The 16,743-nt window shown below is 37.9% G+C and overlaps 1 protein-coding gene across 6 annotated transcripts; it reads left to right on the forward strand.

The window, feature by feature from the left end:
* The first annotated feature begins 210 nt into the window (after positions 1-210).
* On the forward strand, positions 211-16,711 carry pomk (protein O-mannose kinase). 6 transcript variants are annotated; one of them, XM_039615016.1, is made up of 4 exons: positions 211-291; positions 6,447-11,516; positions 11,710-11,991; positions 12,955-16,711. In XM_039615016.1, the coding sequence occupies exons 3-4, from the start codon at positions 11,710-11,712 to the stop codon at positions 13,723-13,725; spliced, it is 1,053 nt and encodes a 350-aa protein (XP_039470950.1). In that variant the 5' UTR covers positions 211-291; positions 6,447-11,516; the 3' UTR covers positions 13,726-16,711. The 6 variants fall into 6 exon arrangements, 5 of the variants coding, with proteins under 5 accessions (XP_039470950.1, XP_039470948.1, XP_039470949.1 ...); XM_039615014.1 differs by having other exon boundaries at positions 6,447-6,619; positions 6,876-11,991; XM_039615015.1 differs by having other exon boundaries at positions 6,447-6,619.
* The last annotated feature ends 32 nt before the right edge of the window (positions 16,712-16,743 follow it).

Genomic DNA, 16,743 nt, shown 5'->3' on the forward strand with positions numbered 1-16,743 from the left:
CTTTCACTTTTCAGAGTAAAAGCAGACATTTCATTATTTATTATTTTCATACAGGCTCAGAAAGGCTTCATCACATTGTAGTTACTGCAACCCCTGAAACTTTAATATGGAGAATAAAAACTGAATATTTTGGGTAAGTCATTTTTAGTTCGGTGAACTACTGTGCTTTTATTCTGGAAATTTGAAAGGAAGTTTTTTTCTTGATACGGCTGATGGTGGATGGGGTAGCAGACATGTTGCTATCGCCAAAAGTGCCTCCTGAGTCATAACACCATGTGAACCCTAGTTACGGTAGGCATCTTCGTAAATAACGCTGATCAATAGATATGCTTCATCACCTCTATGTGGGCTTCCTTGTGTTATTGCTCTACATTAGCTAAACGTAAGATTGCTCTGCCTGACACCATTTAGCTGCATCTCATTGTTGTAGTATAACTTAACATGATATTATTTTACATTTGCACATTTGTTCCATTTTAAAACCGTGCGGAGAATATCACGCGCTGAAATGCACGTAGTCAAAGTCTTACGCATGCTCAAAAGCCACTAATTTGTGCCTGCCGCTGTGGTATTTAATTACTTGGAGTCTTTAGTGTTGGTTTATTATTATACTTTAAGCATGATAGTTCTCGTGTCCATTTTTAAATACTTTAACTTAAACCGTGTTTACAAAAAATGTTTGTTTCCTCTGCAAGTAAAGAAACTGTTTTAGTCGTAGGTTTTTAGTTGTTTGTTTCTTTGTTTGATTTTAGATACTTAAACTTGGCGGTAATTAGTGGTCATATACCAACCATTTATTAAAATTTATTATGTCCATAAATCTGCAGAGTTTGAAATCTCCCCATATGTTAGTCCTTGTTTGTCAGCATACCATAGTCTACAATAAGTTTATGATTAAATTAGTTGTTCTCGGTGTACCAAATAAAAGAGTGCATTATTTTCTTTTTTTTTTTATTAAGTATTTAGTGGTATAAAAAAAATAGCAGAACAAGACTTCACTAAAGATATATTTTATTTGCAGGAATGAACAAATAGAATTAGCTTTCCTAGGGTACAGTGTAATCCACCCATTTATCCATCCATTTTCTTCTGCTTTTCTGGGACCGATGGTATGGAACGCCAGGACTGCCATAATGAATTAATTAAATACACCATTAAATAATTAATTAAATGCGGCAATAATTAATTAAAATCAGAAATAATTAATTACATAAATATTTACGACACATGTAATTAATTAATTATTGACACATTTAATTAATTAATGACACATTTAATTAATTATTGACCGTTTTAATTAATTAATAACACATTTAAATAATTATTGACAGTTTTAATTAATTATTTAATGATTTATTTATTTAATTCATTTTGGCACTTTTGTCCCCTTCATCTCTCTCCTTGAAATAATTTTATCTGTCAGCCTCACCCATCAAACTAAGTGGGCGGGGTTAACGCTGCCATGCAGCTTCTCGAACATTTGATTGGTTGCTGTGCAAAGTAAGTCAAGACAGGTCGATCCTAGATAATCGATTGCTTGTGTAGACTTGGGGCAGCCAGGTATCCCAGAATGCATTTCAAATCACAGGGAGCAATGGTGGTGGTGTAGTTTTAAAATACCCCGTTTTTCTGTCACCAACTACACTTTTAATAGTGTTTTAGCCGCGAATGTCGTGCCGTAATCATCACATGTCTGGTCAGGTTTTCAACATAGAACATGTTTGCAAAAGTGCTCAGATGTTTTCAGAGCTCTGCTAACAGTCAGCTGACAGAGTGCACCGAGCTCACAGCCCCGGTGTTCCAGCTTAACTGTTTATTTTGTGTGTATTTGTTTGTTTTGGAGGGGGGTTACGTTAACCGGTTTGTTTACATATTCCACTCTCCGTGTTCCACATGTTGCATTCGCAGATTCTCATTTTCACCGAACGATCGTCTCTTTCCGCCTGGTCCTGTGTCTCTGTGCTTCTGTAACATAAAGAACGAGCTGACATTTTTCTGATGACACCAGTGATCAGCTCAACAGGCCCTCAGTTTACCTGCATGCATCCTCCTCCTCACCTGTCAGCGGTTGTTTAACACCTGCTGCTAATTCAAGAAACACGCCCACGTTACCTGGTGATAGTCACAGTTTAACTGGGCAGCCGGTGCTCGATATAACGCAATGTCAGCGCATTTTTCTGCACAAAATAAGTAAATATAGTTTTTTTCCCGAGTGCAGAGCTGCTGGAGCTTGTTTCCCTACAGAGCGCTTTATAGGCGAACCAGCTTTATCAGCCGCTGATGTCCAATCACCGGCACAGCTTTGAAACCTCACCTAAGTTTTAGCTCTCAGAGGTTAAACGCTGGACTTAATTCACTCAGGTTTTGTCTGTCGGGTCACGTTTACTTCGCTGTTTTATTTACAACTGAGCAAATCGGTTTGGCTGAGGTTAAAGTTACGTTTCATAACTGCATAGTTTTACAGACGTTTAATGGTTCACCGTGTTAGACTGAACCATTCGCCTTTCTTTATCTGGTGTGTTTTGGATCCAAAACACACTCAAATTCAATCCCAAATTCAATCTCAAAATTCACTGTTAAACCCGGATTTAACAGTGAATTTTGAGATTAAACTGACTTTTAAAATGTTTTATACAAAGAGGAAGAAGGCGCATTTCCACCGAGAGGAGCAGAGTTTGCAACAGCATGTTCATCATGAAGACTGCAACCTGGGCATTATATAATCTGTTTTTTAATAGTTATTCAACTGTATTCTAAGCACCAGCTGTCTGTTAGAATTTTTAGAGTTTACTTAACTAAAAATAAATGAGGTTAACATATAATTTGTGTGATTTTTTTTTTCTCTCTTTTTTCTTTTTTTTTTTTTGATTTTTCGGTCCTATTATGTTTAACTGTCAAAGGCTTGTTACAAACTATGAAACACATCGTGCAGACTTCTGGATGTTAGAAGAAAACTAATACTGCTCATGAATGAGACTAAAGGCAGGAAGGTGTCCTTTAAAACTAAACATCTTAATAGGACCTCCCTATTTATATCATAGTTTCTGATATAAATAGGGAGTGTATTTGTATTTCTGTATTGTGTATTTCAGTAATAACCTACTTATTTCAGTGTAGTGGTGAACAGTCACACAGCTCACGTGGGCGTTATCTGTGATACTCCTTAACTATAATTTATCCAAGTTAACTTCAGTTAACCATTCAGACGGTTCTTTTGCAATGAACAACATAAACACCCATGTTTCGGTGGGTTTCCGCTGTGCCAGCTGTTTAAATTACAGCTGATTATGCAGTAACCATGGTAACCACGGACTCTGAGCGTCTGGATCGACGCAGGTCAGACAACAATTTTACATATATGATCTTAAAACAGGACATAGCCATTATCCGTCCTGGCCTCATATCAAATGTGAACGCAGACTGAGTCTATGTTTGACGTTTGCTTTATATCTAATCTTCCTCTCAAACATTTAAAAAGCAGCCAGTCTGCAGCTGAGGGAACACAAACTCAAATTGTCGGAACAGGTTCGATCGTGTATTAATTTGGTGATTTATTAAATGTATAACTGTTATTCTAATCTGCTGCTGAGTCTCTGACGCTGATGAAAATGCAGAAAACACAGATCACGAACACCTGTTCAACCAATCACTTTCATTCCACTTTGATCTGCGACAAACTGACGGTTCATCTCTGTTACAGTGTTACGTTAGACTGCTATATTTTTGTGTTATTTATGCTGTAGATTTTCACGTCTCTGGAATAGTTGGCAGTAGGCTAATAAGGATGATTTTCTGTAAAATCATATTGATATGACCCGTGACATATTCGTAAATGACCGTCAGATTAGTCAGCTGGGAAACTCTGGGTTAACTCATAGAGCTGAAGATATCGTGGATATGCTGACCTCGCTCCATGGTGTACAGGGCCATTTACCCTCATGATTAATATTCACAATAAAGATATTAGCCGAATATCATGAAGTGTGTATGTGTTTCATAGTGTCGAACAACCTTTGTACAGTTAAAGCCAGCAGTTACTACATGACGGAAACACCAACGTTATTTCTTTTATGCGTTTATATGCAGGTCACGCTGATTACTGAACAAAAACCCAAAGATCAGCTGTTAATCGAATTTATTTGCTCTCTCTCCTCCTTAAACATGTTTTTAATGTTAGTTATAATTCAGAATTGGCGACTGAAACACGTAGGACACATAAGAACATCAGGAAATAAAACCCCGATAAATATAACCTCAGTAAAAGAAGTCAGTGTCAGCGGGGGTTATTACAGCTGTGTACCGGGGCCTGCGCTTTGTCGGTGGTAATAACAGCTGGAGGCAAGCGGGTCTATCCCACGCTTTGCCGTGAGACTGGGCTGGGCAGACATCTCCGAAATCATCGAAGCACTTTTGCTAAGAGGCTGTATCTTGACAAACCGACCAGACATATGAAGATTAAACCACTACATTCTCGGCTAAAAAAAATATTAAAACGGTATTTGGTGACACACAAATAGGGTTTTTCAAAGTTCAGTTCTGTTAGTTTCCACATGCCGGTTGTTGTGTGCTAAAAACAATGGCCACCAGGCCAAAGCAATGGTTTTGACTCGATCAGCGTTAACCCCACCCCCTGAGTTTGATGGGTGAGGTTGACAGATAAAATTATTTCATGGTGAGACCTGAAGGAGTCAACTGTGCCAAAATGAATTAATTAAATACACCATTAAATAATTATTTAAATGTGGCAATAATTAATTAAAATGTGAAATAAATAAATAAATAAATGTGGCAATAATTAATTAAATGTGTCATTAATTAATTAAATGTGTCAATAATTAATTAATTACATGTGTCGTAAATATTTATGTAATTAATTATTTCCGATTTTAATTAATTATTGCCACATTTAATTAATTACTTAATGGTGTATTTAATTAATTCATTATGGCAGTCCTGGCGTTCCATACCGATGTGTGAGCAGAAACATAAACAAAGAAGCCCAGACCTTCCTCTCCCCAGCCACCTCCTCCAGCTTATCCGGAGGAACACAGAGGCATTTCCTGGCCACGACATCCTTATGTTTGATCTTGGTGTTCACTATGGACAAACTGTGAATTGCACAGTAGCTGAATAATAAAACACTTGGGTTCAGGTCAGACAGGCTGTTGCTCCAAATAACGCCCCTCCAGGTATCACTGTCATTGCCAATGTAAGCATTAAGTCTCCCGGTAGGGCAATGTAGGCAAAGAAGCGCAAATGACAGTCACCTGACCCAAAGATACAGGGAAGCAACGCTCTTGTCTATGGTAAAAACCACATGGTACTAGCAGCAACCCAAGAATGCTCAGGGTATAAAAGAATGCCCATCGCAGATTTTAGCCCTTCTGCAGGAGACTAGTTCTGGAGTCCAAGGTCATTTTCTTTTTCTTTCCATTTCCAAACAATCTCACTAGCAGTTGTCACCTTCTTACCAAGCTTCTTGGGGGATTTTGTAGCCCATTCCAGCCTTGTGCAGGTCTACAACCTTGTCCTTGACGTCCTTTGACAGCTCTTTGTCTATGGAGATGGAGAGGTGGGAATGGGGATGGGGTTTGAGGTCAGAATAAATCTGTGGGAGCCAGAATTCTGGCTTGGTTTTAAAGGATCTTTTTATTTATTTCACTCATTGACATCCAATGAAACTTAGAACTGCTATGTATTGTGTTTGTTCTGGATTTTTGCTCAATTAAAATGAATCTACCATAAAAATTTATAGCCTTTTGTTGTTCAGAAGAGACTCAAATAATTATGTCCCCCTCTCTATGTCATCTCTAACTTTTAAATGCCTATTTTTATGCCTTTGTATGTCATTTCATTGAACAAGTTTTAGTATTTTAACACACTGTTATCAGGCCTATTCAGCTAAGGAACTGTAATTTTAGTGTTTCAGCTTGTTCAGCTGCTTTTACTAAGCAGTATAATGAGCATTTTCTCTATAAGCGTAACAAAGACAAAATAAAGATTACATTTCTAAGAATTACATATACATAACTTATTGAAATATATAAAATCATTGTACACTACAGTATGTCACAAACTGCAGTATGTCAATCTGCAATACAGGATTGACATATAGGGAAATTTCAAACTCTGCAGACTTTTTAACAAATATATTTATATTAAATAGTTGGTGTATAAACAGTTCATTAGTCTGTTTTTTTCTGGGTTTTTGATTGATATTCTGTCTATCTTCATTAATATGATACTGTCGTACAAATAGTTTTTTTTTAAGTGACCAGACTCAAAAATTTGGCAGGGTATGAATAAATTATTTCTCCTCCTATATACAGCAGTCAAATTATGTTGTGTGTTTGCCTGTTTCATTAGAACTGACAAATGCAAAATAAATCATTCCTCGTTGTGTAAGTGACTTTCTGTATGGGTTTTTTTGCTTTTTTTGCTGATAGAACACCTTTGGGATAAATTAGAGCCTGCCTGTGAGCTAGGCGATCTTGTCCAACATCAGTGCTTGACTTCACAAATGTGCTTCTGGAAAAATGGTCAAAAATTTCCATAAACACACTCCTAAACCTTGTGGAATGCCTTCCCAGAAGACCTGAGGCTGTTATAGCTGCAAAAGGTGGGCTGACATAAACACTATAGATAAATAATGGGATGTCACTCGAGTTCATATGCGTGTGTTGGCACATGTGCAAATACTTTTGGCATATTATTGTCTCATCTGACACTGGATCATTGTCTTTGACAACTGCTGATGGCTTAACCTTCTTAACCTGTTAGTTGTGCTCTGGTCACCTGCCTTTTTAAAGAAATGTAACCCCTGACATTCTTTGGTTTGCTTTTTCTCCTCTTTCTTTATTTTCTTTCCGATTTAGCTCTTTTCAGGAAAGACATGATGTGGAGGGGTTTGTATTAGTGGTCACATGGATATACCAAATTAGCTGTGCTGTAAAGCCGAGTCCAAATGCGTCATTTATAAGACTTGAAATCAGGGCTGCAACTAAATATTATTTTGGCAATCAACTAAACTGCCAATTTTTCTTTGATTAGTCAATTAGTCAAGTATTATTTCAATAATTCTTATCTCCGCTTCCTGTGGGCAAACCTCCTGTTCTAGGCTCCAGTCTGCCCACCTGTTAATAATCTCACTGTTGTCTCGTCTCACAGAAAATTAAAATTATGATCCAGGAAACATAGCAATTTGAAAATAATCAAATGTATTTTTAACATTACTCAATAAGACTGTCAGAATAAAATGAAATAAATAAAAATGTTAGATTGTACAAATTAAAGTTCTAGTATTATTTAAACAAAAAAAATAGTGCAAACGGGAAATCAAAAATGGCTTCTGTCCATAAGTTCAAATAAAAGCTTCAAATTAAATCAAAAAGATTTTTTTTCTAATCCAGTGTAACAAGTTTCTGAATTATTGATATTGTTCGACCCACAGATCAACTACCTAACGTTAGGTAGAAGAGTTTACTATTCAGAAGAAATGCTATATATATTAATGTTAGGGGAAAACAAACAAACTAGGAGACAGTATAGCAACCCCTTTTTGATGGTTTAATATCGCATTTCACTCATTAGCTAACAAAACTGTAATGATGTTCAGTTATCAAGCATCATCCTGGGATATTTCTAACAGGATAGCTAACATAAACATTACTGTACAAAGAGTAACAGCGTTTATATGTCTGTGTAGGTTCATGGTAATCTAAGGAGCTTGGAAAGAAAAGCGACCAGACTTCTTTAAGTGTCTTGAAGACGTTTTACTTCTTATTCGAGAAGCTTCTTCAGCATTTTAAACGCTCGTACACTGAATTATTGCTGTTTTGGAACAAAAGCACAGCTTTGCACAGACTGCATTTAACTTTATTTGTTTTTGTATATTTTTAAATCTCCGTTTCCATTTTGTTCTGTCCTCCTGCTTTGCCGTTCACACTACATTCTTAGTTTTGGCAGACGATATAGGCGATACTGCCTCCAAAACAAACTTTTGGTTCCAGTCGTGCAAGGGCCTCTCTCACCTTTAGGGCCCGGGTGGTCAGTCCCACTTTTATCCTCACTAAGTAGGTGGCCCCCATATTCATCAGTTTCTGCTTACAATAGCCTGTTTGAAATACTCATTCAAACAAGTTTATGTTTGGTTGAGTGGTTTGTTAGACCCTGTGAAAAAACATGTTGTGGTTAGACCCTATGGAAAAGTGTCTCAGATATACAAATACAAATTCAAATTTTATTTGTCACATACACAATTTTACATAATACGACATGCAGTGAAATGCTTGTTGCTGTGCAATGCCGAACCATAAAAAAAGCTAAACGGAGACATAAAAGTAAACATAAAACTAAACTAGCAAGTAATTTAGATAATATACAAATGTAAAATTTAAAACTTAACTGTAAAAAATGTACAATAAAATTGAAGGTTTAAAAAATAATAATTAAAAAAAAAAAAATAAACAAAGTGTGCAAGTAGAGACTGTGCAAATAAACAGTGTGCAGAGTAACAGTTTGCAGTGGAATAAATAGTTCCTGATGTATAGTAATGAGAGAGAGTCCAGTCTACACATGGTTCAGGGACCGAATAGCCTGAGGGAAGAAACTCCTCCTCATTCTCTCTGTTTTGGCCTTAAGGGAGTGGAAGTGCTTCCCAGAACTCAGAAGTGAGAAGAGTCCATTGTTGAGATGAGAGCGAACTTCATAATCTTCCTGGCTTTGGTCTTGCACCGCTTAGTATAGATGGACCACTTTTTGAAGATCTCGTCTGTCCTGATTGGTGCTGTTCCCATACCATGTGCAGATGTTTCCCCATCAGGATGCTCTCAGTGGTGCAGGAGTAAAAGTTCTTAAGCATCCTCAGCGGGAGATGGAAGTCTCTAAGTCTTCTGAGGTAGAAGAGACACTGACAGGCTTTCTTAACCAGAGTGTTAATGTGACATTACCATGACAGGTCCTGAGTCATGTGGAATCCCAGGTACCAGAAGCTATCCACTCTGTCCACTGGCGCGCCACTGATGTTTAGGGGCTCGTAATTCCTCGCCTGCTTTGTACTGAAGTCCACAATCAGCTCCTTTGTCTTGCTGACGTTTAGGAGGAGGTTGTTCTCCTGGCACTAGTTCTCCAGGTGTACGTTTCCATTTGACTAATTTAGAGTATGTAGTTATTAGAACTAGTTGTTTTAGTTATTTTCATTCATACCAAAGATTAAATGGTAAATGGCCTGTATTTGTATAGCGCTTTACTAGTCCCTAAGGACCCCAAAGCGCTTTACACATGCAGTCATCCACCCATTCACACACACATTCACACACTGGTGATGGCAAGCTACATCGTAGCCACAGCTGCCCTGGGGTGCACTGACGATTAACGATGATTCTAATTTCTTAATCGACTAACCGTAAAAAAAGTTGGACTAACCAACAAGTCTAAAGAAACACTCAGTTAAATTTAAGAACCGTTTAAAGAAAAATGTCAAAAATTAATAACAAATGCTCTTTAAACCATTAATCACATTCTTCAATAAATGAATCATGCCGCTTAACTGTACGACACCTTCCATCATGCATTATCAACGTACATCAATTGTACGTTATACTCCAGACAGACAACAACAAAGAACACTTAAAACAAACCGATGTTAAATATGATATGAAAACATGTTACTACAAAAGGTGTTCATGTACTATTAAAATATGACAAATTAACATTGGAAAAGTGTGGCTCATTGTGGCGTTCATTGTGAATGATGCATGCTGTTTAAAAGTTCATAACAACCACTTCAGTAAAACTAAAATTCTAAAACAACAAAACAAGAAATCATCCAGTCATTTTCTTCCACGTATCTGAATTCCAGAGGCGGCAGCAGGGAAGCCCAGGCCTCCCTCTCGCCACGTCCTCCAAATTATCCAGGGAATCATCAAGCTTTTCCCAGGCCAGCCGATAAATGTAATCTCTCCCGTGTTGTCCCGAGTCTATGCCGGGGCCTCCTCTTGGTAGGACATGCTCAGTTGGAACACCCTACTTATGAGAGAACTACCCTAGCCATCTCCATGTGATGTAGAGGACTAGCAGCTCTACTCTGAACCCCTCCATAATGAGTGAATGCCTCACTCTGTCGCTAAGGGAGTGCCCATCCACCTTTTGGAGAAAACTAATTTCAGCTGCCGGTGTCTGCAAACTCATTCTAATAGTGTTCACAAAAACATGAAGCAGAGATTAATAGATCCAGGCGTATCTCAATAATAACACTCCATCTGGTGGCAGATGGTTACATAACATTTGGGACACAATATCAGAATCAGAATACTTTATTATTATTCCCCAAGAAAATTATGTGCTTACAGTTGCTCCAAGACAATAAAAACAGTAACAGACTGTACTAAATTAAATACAATTCAATATATTACAAAAAATAAGGAATAGCTTTAATATATGCAAATAGCTCAATTATAAATATCCAGAATATTACAGAGATTAAATATACATGATTGATATTTTACTCTAAACTGTAAAAATTTGTTATTTTCTCTGTAGAGCAGCGGGACTCAATGTTGTTGGCACATTTCAGGAGGACGCTGCTAATAAAGTTACACAATTACAGAGTGAATTCGCGTTTTATTATTATATTTACAAAATACCACAGTTTTTGTCTTGGCCGTATCATTTTATTTTGTTGTATTTATCCACGACACCTTAAAGGCCGGTCCGTGAAAATATTGTCTGACATTAAACCAATCCGTGGCGCAAAAAAGGTTGGGGACCGCTGCTGTAGAGGATGTGCAAAAGGGTGCAACTATTGCTATTTTTCTTTTTTTTTCATGGTTTGTGACTTGTTTGTGTTTATCCTGAAAGGTCATTGTTAATGTACATGAGAAATTTGACAGAAATGTTTTAATAATTATATTCAAGAGGATTTGCATGATATACTCAATTATATTGTAGATGTTTCATACTTGTCTGACATCAGCTGAGTTACTTTGCATGGAATGTGTTGCTTGCGCCCATCTGTCTTGTTTCATCTTTAGCCAGACTAAACAGTAGTCTGGGGCGCACTGACAGAGGCGAGGCTGCCGGACACTGGCGCCACCGGGCCCTCTGACCACCACCAGTAGGCAACGGGTGAAGTGTCTTGCCCAAGGACACAACGACCTAGACTGTCCAAGCTGGGGCTCGAACCGGCAACCTTCCGATTACAAGGCGAACTCCTAGCTCTTGAGCCACGATAGAGTGATAAAGAACATTACCTCTATCCCAGTTATAGATTTGTTTTGGATTTATTCCCAGTAATAAAGGTGAGCACACTGAAATGAATGAAGGTGTGTTCACCATTTTAAAGTAAGTCATTTGTTACTTCCTTACATTTGTTAATGCTGGGAGAATAACAAAAATAGATAGGCTAGTGGATATTTTTCCTGAAAATCTTTAAAGAAAAACGATTTTCCAACATTTAGTACTTTAACCAGGATGGTACCACAGGACCACTACACATCATCGTCAAGGCTACACAGCAGGTACAGCTGACCACACAATATACCTCTGACAACAATGGCCAAAGGGTGTGAAAATAAGACATGCTTGTAACATTTAACTAAAGGAGGCAGGAAAATACTGCTTTTCAGCCTCGTGTTATGCTAGTCTTTAATATCAGTAGCTGTAATTAGTACATTTACAATATCCCTTTTGTCATTTCTCTTTTTATTTTAGATGCAGGGCACAGTGGGTCAGCGCAGCAGGACTACCGTGGCCTACATTATTCCAGTAGTTGGAATATGTGCTGCTGCTTTCCTCCTTACCAATATATTCATTTACCTCTATCTGGACTCTGTGTATCAGCCTGGTTTGCAGCAAGTTTCACCTCTTGTGGGCTGTGTGCCTCAACACTTTAAAATGCCAACCATGAAAAACTGCACTGCCTGGCTCCAGTGTTCACAAATAAACGCTGAAGTACATGAGCTGAAGCTGATTGGCCAGGGAGCAGTAAAGAAGGTAGACAGACTTTTACATATATATGTGTATTGGCTAAGTTTGTATGTGTATCAAATAAATGTAATGTCAAAAGATTCCATGTTAATTCCCCATTTCCCATTGTGACTTTAGCAACTTTATCATATTATATAACAAATGAACAAATTATATTATAGTTGTGACACTGGACAACATGTCACAACAAAATACAAAGCACACTGATGTTATACAGGTCCCACATTGTTTAATGTTAATGTAAAGATTTAGGGCATATTGCTTGTAACTTAATTGTAACATTCACACTCATTGCCATGAAAAAGCATAAATCTCTCATGAGCTCTTGAGAGTGCCTCTTGAGGAGGTGCAGAGGTGGAGGATGAACCCAATCTAGATATCTATTGTCTCATGTAGTCTGGGAGTTCACTGAATGTTGGAGTGGGTGTAATTTACCTCTGCAGTGGAGTCGGGTGGGTCGCCCCATGCTCTGTGGGGCTCTGTGGTGCTACTGCTGTGGGCCCGTGTCTGAGTCGCCTGGGCCCCCTGCTCTTGATGGATTCTGGGGACTGGGAGTGCCTATGAGGGTCAACAGGGGAGCTGCTATTTTATTTTATTTTATTTTATTTTATTGTAATAAAATAAAATTGATAATAATAATAATAATAAGATTGAATAAAATATGTCAATCAAGTGGACCAGTATAGCAAAAGCCGTAATGCTCTACTTGGTAAAATAAATCTGTTGGGCATTTTTCTTGGCCTTCAGGCAATAATTCTGATTCTGATTGCTACAGTGTCGGACAGGACATACAAAAAGAAAAAGGAAAAAAAAGCATAAATCAAGCTAAAATAATTGATTATGTCATAAAGTAATATATGGCAGGTTTGTACAGTTAAAAATACAGATTTTGTTAAAAATATGAAGTTTTATCATTGGCAACAGTCAGTAGACCTTGTGAATCTCATCTATTTGGTTTTCTTTCCTCAGGTTTATTTGGCAGAGTGGAGAGGTCAGAAGGTAGCTCTGTCAAGGCTATCATCTCTCAATTACTTGGAGGATTTTCTCCATGGATTGTCAATGTTACAGGCCCTGCAGAGCCCCCAGGTGGTTCAGTTGGTGGGGTTTTGCCTTGAAGAGCACATCATTTTGACAGAACACCACCCGTTTGGCTCACTGCTTAATCTAGATGGTATTCTTGAAAAAGAGCAGCACAAGCAACACAACAATTGGGAGATGCGGCTGAGGCTAGCTATAGATTACGTCACTATCCTCCATTACCTTCATAACAGTCCAGTTGGGCGACGAGTTATGTGCGATTCAAACAACCTTGAGAAAACTCTGTCCCAATTTCTACTGACAAATGACTTTCATCTAGTAGTGAATGACCTTGATGCACTTCCTGAAGTGGATATGTCCAGAAACTTGTTAGTGAAATGTGGCCATCGGGAGCTCATTGGAGATTTTGTTGCCCCAGAGCAGCTATGGCCATTCAGAAACAATGGAAAGCCATTTTCAGACAATCTCATGCCAGAGTATGATGAGAAGACCGATATTTGGAAGATCCCGGATGTGACGTGGTTCCTTATGGGAAAGGTACCTGGCGGGGATTTAGTCCATTTCCATCTTTTTCAGATCCATGAGAAGTGCAAGAAGAAGGATCCCAACGACCGCCCTTCAGCTTTTGATGTTTTGAAGGTTTACAAATCAGTCTACAGCAGCATGGTACGAGACAGTGCTGGGTTTAGAGATATGCTTTAGAGTAATGCCTCATTTGAAGAGACTATCAATATACAAGAACAATTGGCTATCTCATGTACTTTAATAAATGCTCTTCACTTGTTCTGTCTGTCAGTCTTTCAGCAAATATTTCTGTCTGTTTAGAAAGCTGATGATAGAGCTGGAATTCTTAATAATATCAGCCAGGGCATACCATGGAGTTTTCACCTCGAAATTCTATACATAATACCCCATAAGGGCAGTTTTTTTTTTTTGTTGTTTTTTTTTTTTTTTTTTTTTTAAGTTTTCCTTGAAATTCTTGGAGTGTATAAGTATTCACTGCCTTTGCAGTATCAATCAAAATTGATTTCAGCTGCATTCTATTTTCATTAATCATTTGTCAGCTGTTTCTACAACTTGACTGAGGTCCACCTGTGGTGAATTCAGTTGATTAGACATGATTTGGAAAGGTACACACCTGTCTGTATAAGGTCCCATAGTTGATAGTGCATGTCGGAGCACAAACCAAGAAAAAAAGTCCAAAGAATTGTCTGTAGTCCTCGAAGTCAGGGATGTGTTGAGGCATAGATCTGGAGAACGGTACGAAAAAGATTTCTGCAGCTTTGAAAGTCCCAATGAGCACATTTACATGATGGCCTCTGTCATCTGCAAGACAGAAGCCACTCTTCACTAAAAGGCACGATAGCATGCCTGGAGTATGCAAAAAGGCACCTGAAGGACACTCAAAAAACAAGAAAAACAAAAATGTCTGGCTGATGAATCAAAGATTGAACTCATTGCCCTAAATGGGCATAGTGAAGCATGCTGGTGCTAGATGTTATTCACCAGGAGCTGAGAGAGTACCCAGGGTCAAGGGAAAGATTAATGCAGCAATGTACAGACTTAATGATAACCTGCTCTGGAGTACTCTGGTCTATGTACTGGGGTTAAATGTTCATCTTGCAAGAGGACAATGACCCTAAGTGCTCAGCTAAGATAACAAAGGAGTTCCTTTGTTATCTTGAGTTATGTCCTTGAGTGAACCAACCACAGCCCAGACTTGAACCTTAATGAACTTCTTTGGAGAGATCTGAAAATGGCTGTTCTACCAGTGCTTCCCATCCAACCTGATGGAGCTTGAGAGGTTCTGCAAAGAAGATTTTCAAAAACTGCCTCTAACTAAAAGCTCATAGCATCATACTCAGAAAGGCTTCACATTGTAATTAGTACCAAAAGTGCTTCAACAAGGTTATGAATACTTTTGTATATTTGCCATTATGGGGTATTCTGTGTAGAATTTTGGAGTGAAAATTAATTTAATCCATTTTGGAATGAGGTTGTAACATGACAAAATGTCATGACAAAGCAATTAAAGCACTGTCAATACTTTTTGGATGTACTGTATGTCTGGCTTATTTTTAAAATGGTTTAGGTTCATGTATATTGAGATATTTTTATATAATCTTGGTTTTAATGTACAACTTGTAGGCTTTATTGAACTATTTAGGATTAATTCTGATTCAAAATTGATTCTGTTCATCTTAATGTAGCATTTTCAGTGGAAGAAACATTTCATCACTCATCCAAGTGACTTTTTCAGTCTCTGCAGGTTTCCCCAACCTTATAAACAGTACATTTGCATAATGATGGAACCTAGCACCACTGATTAACAGTGGGGCGTGAGTCAGTTTAATGATAATATGCAAATTGTCTGGGTCACTGATTGTAGCAAAGGGTCCGACACACACACACACACACACACAGTATTTTGCTGTGGTGGTATTTGTTTATTTTCTTTATTTTCTTATAGTTCGTTTGGGTTTAAGGCACTCTTGTACTAGGAAGCAGCTCCTTCCTCAGCTCACTGCACACTCACCCCTCCCGTCTGTTTCCACTGTCACTATATACATATATATGTGGAGAGAGAGAGTCATCAGTCACAGCACACACACCTGTCTCCTCTGCCACCTCGATGCTTCCTCGAGAGCCCACTGTACCACCCCTCCACTGCAGCAGGCCTGAGACCAAAGCGCTGCCACATTGATCAATATCCAGTGATCAAAGACCCGGATCAATGACTTTACCTTTTTCACTTAAATAGCCTCCTTGACTCCACACTCAAACCAGTGTGCCTCACTGTCCAGGATGTGTAAGTGCTATGTCCAAATGAACAGAAAAGATGTGGTCCCAAATAGAGCTATTTTATTGTATTTTTTTAAATATGCTAATAGCAAGGATCCAGTTTGATTATAAATGGATTTATTGGAGGTTGAATTAGTCTGCTACAGTGGATCATAATGGCTTGTATTTTATCAGTGAACAAGAGTGCTCAACATATTGTTAAAGTGACATTGTCTAATTTTTTTTGTGCTTCTTGCCCTGAAAGGAATCTAATAAGTGGCCTTTTTTTACCGAGGAAAGAGCAGTTAATTATACAGAACAACCAACAATCTGCAGCCTACCAGGGTCTCACTTGTTATTAGTTTAAATTCGCAGTTTAGAATGTTTAGAATAAATTGTAGATCACAAAAAGTTAGGACAAACCTGCTCTTTACATTTCCCATTGTTTAGATATTTTTCCCCTTTGGTTGATAATTTAAATTCCATATGGTATCTAGACCAAGGTTTGTTACCTGGTTCTAAAAGCAAATATAAAATAAATAATGCATTGTTTGTTTTCTCGTGATTTGAACTGTTCTGTTTTCTTATTCCACCTTATGGCTGGAATAGTATAATGTTCAGACATTATTTGGTAAATGGCCTGTATTTATATAGCGCTTTTATGGTCCCTAAGGACCCCAAAGCGCTTTACATATCCAGTCATTCACCCATTCACACACACATTCATACACTTTATTTATATTTGTGACCGCATCAAAGACATATACGTTAAATATTGAAATTCAACCTCATGGTTACTTCTCTGTTTAGGTGACATAGTACACTGTGGATTGATCAGGTCTGTGAATATGTAACCATTTATGACTATTACTATAAGAAATGGACATTAATCAAATTTAAAAAGCCATTTTTTGTTTTTTGAGTCTTATTTTTGGGGGG

Source organism: Oreochromis aureus, linkage group 7 (assembly GCF_013358895.1).
Source record: "Oreochromis aureus strain Israel breed Guangdong linkage group 7, ZZ_aureus, whole genome shotgun sequence".
Classification (NCBI taxonomy): Eukaryota; Metazoa; Chordata; class Actinopteri; order Cichliformes; family Cichlidae; genus Oreochromis; species Oreochromis aureus.